At 38.4% G+C, this 17,119-nt stretch overlaps 1 protein-coding gene across 1 annotated transcript in view; it reads right to left on the bottom strand.

Annotated features, from left to right (window-relative positions):
- Positions 1 to 5,978: 5,978 nt before the first annotated feature.
- The window catches only part of ift172 (intraflagellar transport 172), a 67,456-nt gene continuing 56,315 nt past the window's right edge, over positions 5,979 to 17,119 (bottom strand). The window contains exons 40-45 of the mRNA XM_055149719.1: positions 13,937 to 14,032; positions 13,655 to 13,714; positions 11,851 to 11,949; positions 11,368 to 11,521; positions 6,973 to 7,064; positions 5,979 to 6,568 (exon numbers count right to left, since the gene is read on the bottom strand). Of these exons, the coding sequence (XP_055005694.1) occupies positions 6,479 to 6,568; positions 6,973 to 7,064; positions 11,368 to 11,521; positions 11,851 to 11,949; positions 13,655 to 13,714; positions 13,937 to 14,032 (591 nt within the window). The 3' untranslated portion in view covers positions 5,979 to 6,478. The remainder of the gene's footprint in view (positions 6,569 to 6,972; positions 7,065 to 11,367; positions 11,522 to 11,850; positions 11,950 to 13,654; positions 13,715 to 13,936; positions 14,033 to 17,119) is intronic.

Here is a 17,119-nt window from a genome sequence, read left to right as displayed (position 1 = left end):
CTGGTTTAGTCCTGGTTTAGTCCTGGTTTAGTTCTGGTTTAAGTCCTGGTTTAGTCCTGGTTTAGTCCTGGTTTAGACCTGGTTTAGTCCTGGTTTAGTCCTGGTTTAGTCCTGGTTTAGTCCTGGTTTAAGTCCTGGTTTAGTCCTGGTTCAGTCCTGGTTTAAGTCCTGGTTTAGTCCTGGTTTAGTCCTGGTTTAGTCCTGGTTTAAGTCCTGGTTTAGTTCTGGTTTAGTCCTGGTTTAGTCTTGGTTTAGTCCTGGTTTAAGTCCTGGTTTAGTTCTGGTTTAGTCCTGGTTTAGTCCTGGTTTAGTCCTGGTTTAGTCCTGGTTTCAGTCCTGGTTTAGTCCTGGTTAGTCCTGGTTCAGTCCTGGTTTAAGTCCTGGTTTAGTCCTGGTTTAGTCCTGGTTTAGTCCTTTAGTCCTGGTTTAGTCCTGGTTTAGTCCTGGTTTAGTCTGGTTTAGTCCTGGTTAGTCCTGGTTTAGTCCTGTTCAGTTTAGTCCTGGTTAGTCCGGTTTCAGTCCTGGTTTAAGTCCTGGTTCAGTCTGGTTTAGTCTGGTTTAGTCCTGGTTTAGTTCTGGTTCAGTCCTGGTTTAAGTCCTGGTTTCCTGGTTTAGTCCTGGTTTAGTCCTGGTTCAGTCCTGGTTTAGTCCTGGTTAGTCCTGGTTTAGTCCTGGTTCAGTCCTGGTTTAGTCTGGTTAGTCTGGTTTAGTCCTGGTTTAGTCCTGGTTTAGTCTGGTTTAGTCTGGTTTAGTCCTGGTTTCTTTTAGTTCTGGTTCAGTCCTGGTTTAGTCCTGGTTTAGTTCTGGTTTTAGGACTAAACCAGGACTAAACCAGGACTAAACCAGGTCTAAACAATATGACACTTAACTGTAGGTTGGACATAATTTAAGCAGCAGTGAGAAAACAAAGTCTTTTCTGGACGTGTTTGTTTCATTCATGTCGTTTTAAAAAACATGACAATATCAAGTAATCCAAAGTAATCAGATTACATTACTCACCTCAAGTAATTTAATGGATTATGTTACAAACTACATTTTGGGGTGTGTAATCTGTAATCTGTAGGGGATTACATTTTAAAAGTATACTTCCCAACACTGTCTATATGTGTACATGTGTATATATGTGTACATGTGTATATATGTGTATATATGTGTACATGTGTATATAATGTGTATAATGTGGTACATGTGTATAATGTGTACATGTGTATATGTGTACGTGTGTACATGTGTACATGTGTATATATATACATGTGTGTACATGTGTGTAATATGTGTACATGTGTATATATGTGTACATATGTGTACATGTGTATATATGTGTACATGTGTACATATGTATATGTCATGTGTATAATATGTGTACATGTGTAATGTGTACATGTGTAATGTGTATATATATGTGTATATGTGTATATAATGTACATGTGTACATGTGTACATGTGTATATATGTGTACATGTGTACATGTGTATACATGGTACACGTGTATATGTGTATATATGTGTATGTGTGTGTATACATGTGTATATATATGTACACATGTGTATATATGTGTAATGTGTGTATATATGTACATGTGTACATGTGTATATATGTGTATATATGTGTCATGTGTATATATGTGTATATGTGTATATATGTGTATATATATGTACATGTGTATATATGTGTACATGTGTATATATAACATGTATGTGTATATGTGTATATGTGTACATGTGTATATGTGTATATATTGTACATGTGTACATGTGTACATGTGACATGTGTATATATGTACATGTGTATATATATGTACATGTGTATATATGTGTACATGTGTATATATGTGTACATGTGTACGTGTATATATGTGTACATGTGTATATATGTGTACGTGTATATATGTGTACATGTGTATACATGTGTATATATGTGTACATGTGTACGTGTGTATACATGTGTACATGTGTATACATGTGTATATATGTGTACATGTGTATACATGTGTACATGTATATATGTACATGTGTACATGTGTATATATGTGTACATGTGTATGTGTATATGTGTACATGTGTATATATGTGTATATATGTGTACATGTGTATATATATGTACATGTGTACATGTGTATATATGTGTACGTGTATATATGTGTACATGTGTATATATGTGTACATGTGTATATATGTGTACATGTGTGTACATGTGTATATATGTGTACATGTGTATATATGTGTATATATGTGTATGTGTACTATGTGTAGATGTGTATATGTGTATATGTGTATATATGTGTACATGTGTATATATGTGTATATGTGTGTACATGTGTATATATGTGTACTGTGTACATGTGTACATGTGTATATATGTGTACGTGTATATATGTGTACATGTGTATACATTGTGTATATATGTGTACATGTGTACGTGTGTATACATGTGTACATGTGTATACATGTGTATATATGTGTACATGTGTATATATATGTACATGTGTATATATGTGTACATGTGTATATATGTGTACATGTGTATATATATGTACATGTGTATATATGTGTACATGTGTATATATGTGTACATGTGTATATATATGTACATGTGTATATATGTGTACATGTGTATATATATGTACATGTGTATATATGTGTACATGTGTATATATGTGTACATGTGTATATATGTGTATATGTGTATATATGTGTACATGTGTATATATGTGTACATGTGTACATATGTGTATATGTGTATATATATGTGTATATATGTGTACATGTGTACATATGTGTAGATGTGTATATGTGTATATATGTGTATATATGTGTATATGTGTATATATGTGTATATGTGTATATATGTGTACATGTGTACATATGTGTAGATGTGTATATGTGTATATATGTGTATATATGTGTACATGTGTATATATGTGTATATGTGTGTACATGTGTATATATGTGTACCTGTGTACATGTGTATATGTGTATATATGTGTACATGTGTATATATGTGTACATGTGTATATATGTGTACATGTGTATATATGTGTATATATGTGTACATGTGTATATATGTGTATATATGTGTACATGTGTATATGTGTACATGTGTATATATGTGTATATATGTGTACATGTGTATATATGTGTACATGTGTGTACATATGTGTATATGTGTACATGTGTATGTGTATATGTGTACATGTGTACATGTGTGTGTATATGTGTATATATGTGTATATGTGTACATGTGTGTATATGTGTGTATGTGTATGTGTTACATGTGTATATATGTGTACATGTGTATATATGTGTATATATGTGTACATGTGTATATAGTGTAATGTGTACATGTGTATATATGTGTATATGTGTATACATGTGTACATGTGTATATATGTGTATATATGTGTACATGTGTATGTGTATATGTGTACATGTGTATATGTGTACATGTGTACATGTGTATATATGTGTATATGTGTATACATGTGTATACATATGTGTACATGTGTATATATGTGTATATATGTGTACATGTGTATATATGTGTACATGTGTATATATTTGTACATGTGTATATATGTGTACGTGTATATATGTGTACATGTGTATATATTTGTACATGTGTATATATGTGTACATGTATATATATGTGTACATGTGTATATATGTGTACATGTGTATATATGTGTACATGTGTTATATATGTGTACATGTGTATACATACATGTGTATGTGTATATATGGTGTACATGTGTACGTGTGTATACAGTGTATATATGTGTACGTGTATATATGTGTACATGTGTATATATATGTGTACATGTGTAATTGTATATATGTGTACATGTGTACGTGTGTATACATGTGTACATGTGTATACATGTGTATATATGTGTACATGTGTATATATATGTGTATGTATATGTGTACATGTGTATATATGTGTACATGTGTATATATGTGTACATGTGTATATATGTGTATATGTGTATATATGTGTACATGTGTATATATGTGTACATGTGTATATGTGTATATATGTGTACATGTGTATATATGTGTATATATGTGTACATGTGTATATATGTGTACATGTGTATATATGTGTATATATGTGTACATGTGTATATATGTGTATGTGTATATATGTGTACATGTGTACATGTGTATATATGTGTACATGTGTATATATGTGTACATGTGTATATATATATGTACATGTGTATATATGTGTACATGTGTATATATGTGTACATGTGTATATATATGTAATGTGTACATGTGTATATATGTGTACATGTGTACGTGTATATATGTGTACATGTGTACATGTGTATATATGTGTACATGTGTATACATGTGTATATATGTGTACATGTGTACGTGTGTATACATGTGTACATGTGTATACATGTGTATATATGTGTACATGTGTATATATATATGTACATGTGTACATGTGTATATATGTGTACATGTGTATAATGTGTATATATGTGTACAAATATATGTGTACTGTGTTATATATGTACGTATATGTGTACATGTGTATATGTGTATGTGTATATGTGTACATGTGTACATGTGTATATATGTGTACATATATGTGTACATGTGTATATGTGTATATATGTGTACATGTGTATATATGTGTACATGTGTATATATATGTACATGTGTATTATATGTGTACATGTGTTATATGTGTACTGTGTATATGTGTACATATGTGTAATGTGTATATATGTGTAATGTGTACATGTGTATATATGTGTACATGTATATATGTGTACATGTGTTATATATATGTACATGTGTATATATGTGTATATATGTACATGTGTGTATACATGTGTATATATAATGTGTATATATGTGTACATGTGTATATATGTGTACATGTGTATATATATGTACATGTGTATATATGTGTACATGTGTATATATGTGTACATGTGTATATATGTGTATATATGTGTATATATGTGTACATGTGTATATATGTGTACATGTGTATATATGTGTATATGTGTATATATGTGTACATGTGTATATATGTGTATATATGTGTACATGTTGTATATATTGTATATGTGTGTATATATGTGTACATGTGTATGTGTATATGTACATGTGATATATGTGTACATGTGTATATATGTGTGTACATGTGTATATATGTGTACATGTGTATATATATGTGTACATGTGTAATATATGTGTACATGTGTATATAATGTGTATATATGTGTACATGTGTATATGTGTATGTGTATACATGTGTATATATGTGTACATGTGTATATATACATGTGTATATGTGTACATGTGTATATATGTGTACCTGTGTACATGTGTTATATGTGTAACATGTGTATACATGTATAATGTGTACATGTGTATATATGTGTATATGTGTATATATGTGTTGTGTATGTGTACATGTGTATATATGTGTACATGTGTATATATGTTACATGTGTACATATGTGTACATTGTATATTGTATGTGTATATGTGTATATATGTGTACATGTGTATATATGTGTACATGTGTGTACATGTGTATATGTGTATGTGTACATATGTACATGTGTATATATGTATATATGTGTACGTGTATATGGTACATGTGTATATTTGTACATGTGTATATGTGTACGTGTATATATTACATGTGTATATATGTGTACATGTGTATATATGTGTACATGTGTATATATGTGATATATATGTGTACATGTGTATATATGTGTACATGTGTATATATGTGTATAAGTATATACACATGTTTATATGTGTTCAAGACTCAGATTAAAGTCTGAGAGTTTCAGACAGAGCAGTGCCTCCCGTCAGCGTCTCACCTCAGAGCATCAACACACAAATGGACTTTAGTTTTTCATTTTGAATTTTTTCTGTGGCTGAAACTTTAATCTGTGTGAAACCAAATAAATAAACTTTTACAAAGTTTCAAAACGGGTTTTTATTTCTGAACAAAAAACATTTATGTAAAAACACAAAAGACAAAGAGACAAAAGGACAGAGGGACAGAGACAGAGACAGAAATTGTTTGAAATTGTGCAAAATAAAAATCTTTCTTCTGGTATTTGGTCTGATTCAGCGTTTGTCTGAGGTCAGAGGTCAAAGGTCAGAGGGACAGAGGTCAAAGGGTCAGAGGTCAGTCTCAAAAAAACAAACAAAAAAAGCATAAAAAAACCCAAACAGAATTAAAAGAAGTGATTTTGTGATTAAATATGATTTTAATGAGTTTTAATGAATACAAATATTTCTGCTCCAACTCACAAAACAGAACTAAACCAGAACTAAACCAGGACTAAACCAGAACTAAACCAGAACTAAACCAGAACTAAACCAGAACTAAACCAGGACTAAACCAAAACAGTTCTAAACCAGGTCTAAACCAGGTCTAAACCAGGTCTAAACCAGAACTAAACCAGGACTAAGCGAAGGTTTTTCTGGAGTTAGTGAAAGGAGAATCCAGATCCAGGCACTGATCCGCACCACTGCCCCAAAAACCTCAGGACGTCCTGACACTCCGGACTGTGGGACGTCTGCAGAGACAGAGAGACGGCCAATCAGCAGAGAGCAGCACACAGGAACAACAGCCAATTACAGAGCAGCACACAGGAACAACAGCCAATTACAGAGCAGCACACAGGAACAACAGCCAATCACAGAGCAGCACACAGGAACAACAGCCAATTCAGAGAGCAGCACACAGGAACAACAGCCAATCACAGAGCAGCACACAGGAACAACAGCCAATCAGAGAGCAGCACACACAACAACAGCCAATCACAGAGCAGCACACAGGAACAACAGCCAATCACAGAGCAGCACACCGGAACAACAGCCAATCACAGAGCAGCACACCGGAACAACAGCCAATCACAGAGCAGCACACCGGAACAACAGCCAATCAGAGAGCAGCATGAGTGAGGAGACGGATCTGAACCTTTGTGGCCATGAGGAACTTGTTCCAGTCGTCTTTATTTGCGGCTCTTCCAGAAGACGAGAACTCCACAGGACTCCGGATCACCGGGTAACCTGAGGAACACAAGAACACAAGAGAACACTCCTGAGGAACACAAGAACACAAGAGAACACTCCTGAGGAACACAAGAACACAAAGAGAAACTCCTGAGGAACCAAGAAACAAGAGAACACTCCTGAGGAACACAAGAGAACACTCCTGAGGAAACAGAACTCCTGAGAACACAAGAACACAAGAGACAACACTCCTGAGGAACACAAGAACACAAGAGAACACTCCTGAGGACACAGAACACAAGAGAAACTCCAGAGGAACACAAGAACACAAGACAAACACTCTGAGACACAAGAACACAAGAGAACACTCCTGAGAACACAAGAACACAAGAGAACACTCTGAGGAACACAAGAAACAGAGAACACAAGGAACACAGAGAAACACTCCTGAGGAACACAAGAACACAAAGAGAACAAGAGAACACTCCAGAGAGAACACTCCAGAACACAAGAGAACACTCCTGAGGAACACAAGACACAAGAGAACATCCTGAGGAACACAAGAACACAAGAGAACACTCCAGAGAACACAGAAACAAGAGAACACTCCAGAGGAACAAGAACACAAGAGAACACTCTGAGGAACACAAGAACACAAGAGAACACTCTGAGGAACACAAGAACACAAGAGAACACCTGAGAACAAAGAACACAAGAACACACAAGAACACACCCTGAGAACACAAGAGAACACTCTGAGAGAACAGAGACAAGAGAACACTCCTGAGGAACACAAGACCCTGAGGACACAAGAGAACACTCCTGAGGAACACAAGAACACAAGAACACACTCCTGAGAACACAAGAACACAAGAGAACACTCCAAGAACACAAGAGAACACTCCAGAGAACACAAGAACACAAGAACACTGAGGAACACAAGAACAAGAGAACACTCCAGAGGAACACAAGAACACTCCTGAGGAACACAAGAACACAAGAGAACACTGAGAACACAGAACACAGAACACAAGAGAACACTCCTGAAACCAGGAACACAAGAACACAAGAGAACACTCCTGAGAACACAAGAACACAGAGAACAAGAACAAGAGAACACTCCTGAGGAACAGAGGAACAAGGAACACAAGAGAAACACTCCAGAGGAACAAGAACACAAGAGAACACTCCTGAGGAAACAAGAACACAAGAGAACACTCCTGAGGAACAAGAACACAAAGAACACTCCTGAGGAACACAAGAACACAAGAGAACACTCCTGAGGAACACAAGAACACAAGAGAACACTCCTGAGGAACACAAGAACACAAGGAACACACAGAACACAAGAGAACACTCCTGAGGAACACAAGAACACAAGAGAACACTCCTGAGGAACACAAGAACACAAGAGAACACTCCTGAGGAACACAAGAACACAAGAGAACACTCCTGAGGAACACAAGAACACAAGAGAACACTCCTGAGGAACACAAGAACACAAGAGAACACTCCTGAGGAACACAAGAACACAAGAGAACACTCCTGAGGAACACAAGAACACAAGAGAACACTCCAGAGGAACACAAGAACACAAGAGAACACTCCTGAGGAACACAAGAACACAAGAGAACACTCCTGAGGAACACAAGAACACAAGAGAACACTCCTGAGGAACACAAGAACACAAGAGAACACTCCTGAGGAACACAAGAACACAAGAGAACACAGAGAACACAAGAACACAAGAGAACACTCCAGAGGAACACAAGAACACAAGAGAACACTCCTGAGGAACACAAGAACACAAGAGAACACTCCAGAGGAACACAAGAATATCTGCTCATACAAACAAGAACTTGCAAGAACACTGGGTGCCCTACACAGAAAATAGTATTTGCAGTATTTGCAGCAGTAGTAGTAGTAGTAGCAGTAATAGTAGTATTTGCAGTAGTAGTATTTGTAGTATTTGCAGTAGTATTTGCAGTAGTAGTAGTAGTAGCAGTATTTACCGGTGAGTACACAGGGCAGTAGTATTTGTAGTAGTAGTAGTATTACCGGTGAGGACACAGGGCAGTAGTATTTTGCAGTAGTAGTAGTATTTGTAGTATTACCGGTGAGGACACAGGGCAGTAGTATTTGCAGTAGTAGTAGTATTACCGGTGAGGACACAGGGCAGTAGTATTTGTAGTATTTGTAGTAGTAGTAGTATTTGTAGTAGTAGTAGTATTTGTAGTATTTGTAGTAGTATTTGCAGTAGTAGTAGTAGTAGCAGTATTTACCGGTGAGTACACAGGGCAGTAGTATTTGTAGTAGTAGTAGTATTTGTAGTCGTAGTAGTATTTGTAGTATTTGTAGTAGTAGTAGTATTACCGGTGAGGACACAGGGCGAGTAGTATTTGTAGTATTTGTAGTAGTAGTAGTATTTGTAGTATTACCGGTGAGGACACAGGGCAGTAGTAGTAGTAGTAGTAGTAGTATTTGTAGTATTTGTAGTAGTAGTAGTATTTGTAGTATTACCGGTGAGGACACAGGGCAGTAGTATTTGTAGTATTGTAGTATTACCGGTGAGGACACAGGGCAGTAGTAGTAGTTTGTGTAGTAGTAGTATTTGTAGTATTACCGGTGAGGACACAGGGCAGTAGTATTTGTAGTATTTGTAGTATTTGTAGTATTACCGGTGAGGACACAGGGCAGTAGTATTTGTAGTATTACCGGTGAGGACACAGGGTAGTAGTATTTGTAGTATTTGTAGTAGTAGTAGTATTTGTAGTATTACCGGTGAGGACACAGGGCAGTAGTAGTAGTAGTAGTAGTTTGTAGTATTTACCGGTGAGGACACAGGCAGTAGTATTTGTAGTATTACCGGTGAGGAACAAGGGTAGTAGTATTGTAGTAGTAGTAGTATTTGTAGTATTACCGGTGAGGACACAGGGCAGTAGTAGTAGTAGTAGTATTTGTAGTATTACCGGTGAGGACACAGGGCAGTAGTAGTAGTAAGTAGTATTTGTAGTATTTGTAGTATTTGTAGTATTACCGGTGAGGACACAGGGCAGTAGTAGTAGTAGTAGTAGTATTTGTAGTATTACCGGTGAGGACACAGGGCAGTAGTATTTGTAGTAGTAGTAGTATTTGTAGTATTACCGGTGAGGACACAGGGCAGTAGTATTTGTAGTAGTAGTAGTATTTGTAGTATTACCGGTGAGGACACAGGGCAGTAGTATTTGTAGTATTTGTAGTATTTTGTAGTATTACCGGTGAGGACACAGGGCAGTAGTATTTGTAGTAGTAGTAGTATTTGTAGTATTACCGGTGAGGACACAGGGCAGTAGTATTTGTAGTATTACCGGTGAGGACACAGGCAGTAGTAGTAGTAGTAAGTAGTATTTGTAGTTTTGTAGTATTACCGGTGAGGACACAGGGCAGTAGTAGTAGTAGTAGTAGTAGTAGTATTTGTAGTATTACCGGTGAGGACACAGGGCAGTAGTATTTAGTAGTAGTAGTAGTATTTGTAGTATTACCGGTGAGGACACAGGGCAGTAGTAGTAGTAGTATTAGTAGTAGTATTTGTAGTATTACCGGTGAGGACACAGGGCAGTAGTAGTAGTATTTGTAGTATTTGTAGTATTACCGGTGAGGACACAGGGCAGTAGTAGTAGTATTTGTAGTAGTAGTAGTATTACCGGTGAGGACACAGGGCAGTAGTAGTAGTAGTAGTATTTGTAGTATTTGTAGTATTACCGGTGAGGACACAGGGCAGTAGTAGTAGTAGTAGTAGTAGTAGTAGTATTGTAGTAGTATTTGTAGTATTTTGTAGTATTTGTAGTATTTGTAGTATTACCGGTGAGGACACAGGGCAGTAGTATTTGTAGTATTTGTAGTATTTGTAGTATTACCGGTGAGGACACAGGGCAGTAGTAGTAGTATTTGTAGTATTTGTAGTATTTGTAGTATTTGTAGTATTTGTAGTAGTAGTAGTATTACCGGTGAGGACACAGGGCAGTAGTATTTGTAGTATTTGTAGTATTTGTAGTATTTGTAGTATTTACCGGTGAGGACACAGGGCAGTAGTATTTGTAGTATTTGTAGTATTGTAGTAGTATTTGTAGTATTACCGGTGAGGACACAGGGCAGTAGTAGTAGTAGTAGTATTTGTAGTATTTGTAGTATTACCGGTGAGGACACAGGGCAGTAGTAGTAGTAGTAGTATTTGTAGTATTTGTAGTATTACCGGTGAGGACACAGGGCAGTAGTAGTAGTAGTAGTAGTAGTAGTATTTGTAGTATTACCGGTGAGGACACAGGGCAGTAGTAGTAGTATTTGTAGTAGTAGTAGTATTTGTAGTATTTAGTAGTATTACCGGTGAGGACACAGGGCAGGGACGTGAGGCCGGTGGAGGAGCAGGTCAAAGTTCCTTCGTAACTGTTTCTTTCGTCTTTGGGTAAAACCTGCTCCAGACGCTGATCCATGGAAACCATCAGAACCCAGTCTCTGATCTGCTCCCTCTGCTCCTCCTGAGGACATCAGGAGAACATCAGGAGAACATCAGGAGAACATCACCAGAACATCACCAGAACATCAGGAACACATCACAAAGAACATCAGGAGAACATCAGGAGGACATCAGGAGAACATCAGGAGAACATCAGGAAAATAACAGGAGAACATCACCAGAACATCACAAGAACATGAGGAGAACATCAGGAGACCACCAGGAGAACATCAGGAAGGCATCAGGAGAACATCAAAAGAACATGAGGAGAACATGAGGAGGTGCACTTTAAAAACACAGAGGAGGAGCTCAGTGACATCACGAGGTGGAACAGAGTGTTTTGTTTCTTACAGAGACGAAGAGTTTGCTCGGCACTGGGACCTCGAAGGGAATATCTGTGTCGACGAAATCTGAGTGATCGAGTCCGTCCAGAGTCGCCTCCTCGATCGCCTGAACGAACAAAAACACAAACGCAAACACAAACGTCACGATTTATCTTCATCTGTGACGGACGAGACCCTCCAAACCTCACGTACGATATTATCACCATGTCCAAACCTCACGTACGATATTATCACCATGTCCAAACCTCACGTACGATATTATCACCATGTCCAAACCTCACGTACGATATTATCACCATGTCCAAACCTCACGTACGATATTATCACCATGTCCAAACCTCACGTACGATATTATCACCATGTCCAAACCTCACGTACGATATTATCACCATGTCCAAACCTCACGTACGATATTATCACCATGTCCAAACCTCACGTACGATATCACCATTTCACCATGTCCAAACCTCACGTACGATATTATCACCATGTCCAAACCTCACGTACGATATTATCACGATGTCCAAACCTCACGTACGATATTTATCACCATGTCCAAACCTCACGTACGATATATCACCACATGTCCAAACCTCACGTACGATATTATCACCATGTCCAAACCTCACGTACGATATTATCACCATGTCCAAACCTCACGTACGATATTATCACCATGTCCAAACCTCACGTACGATATTATCACGACGTCCAAACCTCACGTACGATATTATCACCATGTCCAAACCTCACGTACGATATTATCACCATGTCCAAACCTCACGTACGATATTATCACCATGTCCAAACCTCACGTACGATATTATCACCATGTCCAAACCTCACGTACGATATTATCACCATGTCCAAACCTCACGTACGATATTATCACGACGTCCAAACCTCACGTACGATATTATCACCATGTCCAAACCTCACGTACGATATTATCACCATGTCCAAACCTCACGTACGATATTATCACGATGCACAAACCTCACGTACGATATTATCACCATGTCCAAACCTCACGTACGATATTATCACCATGTCCAAACCTCACGTACGATATTATCACCATGTCCAAACCTCACGTACGATATTATCACCATGTCCAAACCTCACGTACGATATTATCACGACGTCCAAACCTCACGTACGATATTATCACCATGTCCAAACCTCACGTACGATATTATTCACATGTCCAAACCTCACGTACGATATATTACCTCACGTACGATATTATCAAACCTCACGTACGATATTATCACCATGTCCAAACCTCACGTACGATATTATCACCATGTCCAAACCTCACGTACGATATTATCACCATGTTCAAACCTCACGTACGATATTTACTGTGATATTTTGGAGAAGTTTATATAATTGTAGACGTGACACTGTTTTGGTTTTTAAAATGCCCCGACTAGATTTTGTTGTGGATTATTTCCGTCATGATCCCAAAAATTCAAGTAAAATCATATTTCTTCATGTTTGTGCTGAAATGAATCATGGGAAATGTAGTTCTGATGTTTATAAACTGTTGTTTCTATAAAATCTGCATTTAAACAAAGGAACATGTGATTTGATTTATTGTGCGGCTCCACGATGTTATTGTGAGACTTTTGACGATACGATATCATGATATTTCCGTTCTTGTCACGTCACAGTAAACACCATAAATATCTGAGTCCAGATATTTTCCGTGTGGATCAGTGAAGTTTGAGTCTGTGCGTCTAAAGTCGAGTTCAGCGTCACACGAGAACAAAGAACCGACACAGACGTTCTCCTGAAGAGTTACTCACGTCACACAGATCCAAGAAGTGATTCAGGAAGATGAACGCCATACTGTCCCAGCCCTCGGCCTGAACACACAACAAATACACACAACACACACAACAAACACACACAGACACACACAACAAACACACACAGACACACACAACACAAAAGAATCGTCATTAACTTCACATTCAGAGACTCAGATGAGCAGGACGTTTTAAATGTGTTCTCTTTGGCGTCTCAGAGTTTAAAAACACTTGAACATCTGAGATCCTTCATGACTTAAGCTGTTCTGTGGTTCGTACCCTGCAGTCTGTTCCCGCCTCGAAGAACGCCTTATCTGCAGGAACCACCTCAGTGTGACGGAGCAGAGACACCGAGAGCTTCGAGGCAACGCTCGACTGAAAAACAACCAAGAAAATACTAATTATACACAGGAGAAGGTCAGAGGAACAGAGGAGAAGGTCAGAGGAACAGAGGAGAAGGTCAGAGGAACAGAGGAGAAGGTCAGAGGAACAGAGGAGAAGGTCAGAGGAACAGAGGAGAAGGTCAGAGGAACACAGAAGGTCAGAGGAACAGAGGAGAAGGTCAGAGGAACAGAGGAGAAGGTCAAAGGAACAGAGGAGAAGGTCAGAGGAACACAGAAGGTCAGAGGAACAGAGGAGAAGGTCAGAGGAACAGAGGAGAAGGTCAGAGGAACAGAGGAGAAGGTCAGAGGAACAGAGGAGAAGTCAGAGGAACACAAGGTCAGAGGAACAGAGGAGAAGGTCAGAGGAACAGAGGAGAAGGTCAAAGGAACAGAGGAGAGTCAGGAGAAGGTCAGAGGAACAGAGGAGAAGGTCAGAGGAACAGAGGAGAAGGTCAAAGGAACAGAGGAGAAGGTCAAAGGAACAGAGGAGAAGGTCAGAGGAACAGAGGAGAAGGTCAGAGGAACAGAGGAGAAGGTCAAAGGAACAGAGGAGAAGGTCAAAGGAACAGAGGAGAAGGTCAAAGGAACAGAGGAACAGACAAGAGGGTCAGAGGAGAAGGTCAGAGGAGCAGAGGTTGAGGTGAAGCAGGTGGAGGTGGAGATTGAGGTGGAGCAGGTGGAGCAGAGGTTAGAGGTTGAGGTGGAGCAGAAGTGTAGCAGGTGAAGCAGAGGTGGAGATGGAGCAGGTGTAGTGCAGATTGAGGTGGAGCAGATGGTTTGGAGGGTGTTGCAGGTGTAGTTGTAGTTGTAGGTGTAGGTTGTAGTTGTAAGTTGTAGGTGTAGTTGTAGGTGGTTGTAGTGTAGTTGTAGTTGTAGTTGTAGGTGTAGGTGTAGTAGATGTAGGTGTAGTGTAGTTGTAGTGTAGTTGTAGTGGTGTAGTTGTAAGTTGTAGTGTAGTTGTAGTGTAGTTAGGTGTAGTTGTAGGTTGTAGTGTAGTTGTAGGTGTAGTGTAGTGTAGGTGTAGTTGTAGTTGTAGGTGTAGTTGTAGTGTAGGTGTATGTAGGTGTAGTTGTAGTGTAGTTGTAGGTGTAGTTGTAGTTGTAGGTGTAGTTGTAGGTGTAGTGTAGTTGTAGGTGTAGTTGTAGTAGGTGTAGGTGTAGTTGTAGGTGTAGTTGTAGTAGTGTAGTGTAGTTGGTGTAGTTGTAGTTGTAGTTGTAGTTGTAGTTGTTAGGTGTAGGTGTGTAGTTGTAGTTGTAGTGGTGTAGTGTAGGTGTAGTTGTGTGTGTTGTGGTGTAGGTGTAGTTGTAGTTGTAGGTGTAGGTGTAGTTGTAGTTGTGTAGTGTAGTGTAGGTGTAGGTGTAGTTGTAGTTGTAGGTGTAGTTGAAGTTGTAGTGTATGTAGTTGTAGTTGTAGTTGTAGTTAGTTGGTGTAGGTGTAGTTGTAGTTGTAGGTTGTAGGTGTAGTTGTAGTGTAGGTGTAGTTGTTGGTGTGTTGTAGGTGTAGTTGTAGTTGTTGTAGTAGTGTAGTTGTAGGTGTATGTTGTAGGTGTGTAAGTTGTAGTGTAGTTGTAGTTGTAGGTGTTAGTTGTGTGGTTGTAGTTGTAGGTGTAGTTGTAGTGTAGGTGTAGGTGTAGTTGTAGTTGTAGGTGTAGGTTGTAGTTGTAGTTGTAGTTGTAGTTGTAGTTGTAGTGTAGTAGGTGTAGTTGTAGTTGTAGTTGTAGGTGTAGTTGTAGTGTAGTTGTAGTTGGTTGTAGGTGTAGTGTGTAGGTGTAGTTGTAGGTGTAGTTGTAGTGTAGGTGTAGTTGTAGTGTGTAGGTGTAGGTGTAGTTGTAGGTGTAGTTGTAGGTGTAGTTGTAGTTGTAGGTGTAGTTGTAGGTGTAGTTGTAGGTGGTGTAGTTGTAGATGTAGGTGTAGGTGTAGTGTAGGTGTAGTGTAGGTGTAGTTGTAGTTGTAGTTGTAGGTGTAGTTGTAGGTGTAGTGTGTTGTTGTAGGTGTAGTTGTAGTTGTGGTTGTTGTAGTGTAGTGTAGTAGTGTAGGTGTAGTTGTAGGTGTAGTTGTAGGTGTAGTTGTAGTTGTAGTTGTAGGTAGGTGTAGTTGTAGGTGTAGTTGTAGTTGTAGGTGTTTTTGGTGTAGTTGTAGTTGTAGTTGTAGTTGTAGGTGGTAGGTGGTAGTAGGTGTAGTTGTAGTGTGTGTAGTGTGGTGTAGTGTAGTGTAGTTGTATGTTGTAGTTGTAGGTGTAGTTGTTGTGTAGGTGTAGTTGTAGTGTTGTGTGTAGTTGTAGTTGTAGGTGTAGTAGGTGTAGTTGTAGGTGTAGTTGTTGTAGTTGTAGGTGTAGTTGTAGGTGTAGGTGTAGGTGTAGTTGTAGGTGTTTGTGGTGTAGTGTAGTTGTAGTAGGTGTAGGTGTAGTTGTAGTTGTGTGTAGGTGTATTGTTGTAGTTGTAGTGTGTGGTAGTTGTAGGTGTAGTTGTAGGTGTAGTTGTAGTTTGTTGTAGGTGTAGTTTGTAGGTGTAGTTGTAGGTGTAGTTGTAGGTTGTAGGTGTAGTTGTAGGTTGTAGTAGGTGTAGTTGTAGGTGTAGGTGTTGTAGGTGTAGTTGTAGGTGTAGTGTAGTTGTAGGTGTAGTTGTAGGTGTAGTTGTGGTGTAGTTGTAGTGTAGTTGTAGTTGTAGTTGTAGGTGTGTGTAGTGTTTGGTGTAGGTGTAGGTGTAGTAGGTGTAGGTGTATTGTGTTTGTAGTTGTAGTTGTAGGTGTAGGTGTAGTTGTAGTGTTGGTGTTGTAGTTGTAGTTGTAGTTGTAGTTTGTAGGTGTAGTGTAGTTGTAGTGTGTTTGTAGTTGTAGGTGTAGTTGTAGGTGTAGTGTAGTTGTAGTTGTGGTGTAGGTGTAGTGTAGTGTAGTTGTAGTAGTGTAGTTGTAGTTGTGTAGTGTAGGTGTAGTTGTAGGTGTAGTTGTAGGTGTAGTTGTAGTTGTAGTTGTAGGTGTAGTTGTAGTTGTAGGTGTAGTTGTAGGTGTAGTTGTAGTGTAGTTGTAGTTGTAGGTGTAGTTGTTGGTGTAGGTGTAGTTGTAGGTGTAGTTGTAGTGTGTAG

This window comes from Boleophthalmus pectinirostris, unplaced genomic scaffold, assembly GCF_026225935.1.
Source record: "Boleophthalmus pectinirostris isolate CB_2022bp ecotype Guang Dong unplaced genomic scaffold, ASM2622593v1 HiC_scaffold_13, whole genome shotgun sequence".
NCBI lineage: Eukaryota > Metazoa > Chordata > Actinopteri > Gobiiformes > Gobiidae > Boleophthalmus > Boleophthalmus pectinirostris.
This window is presented reverse-complemented; position numbering and strand designations above follow the sequence as displayed.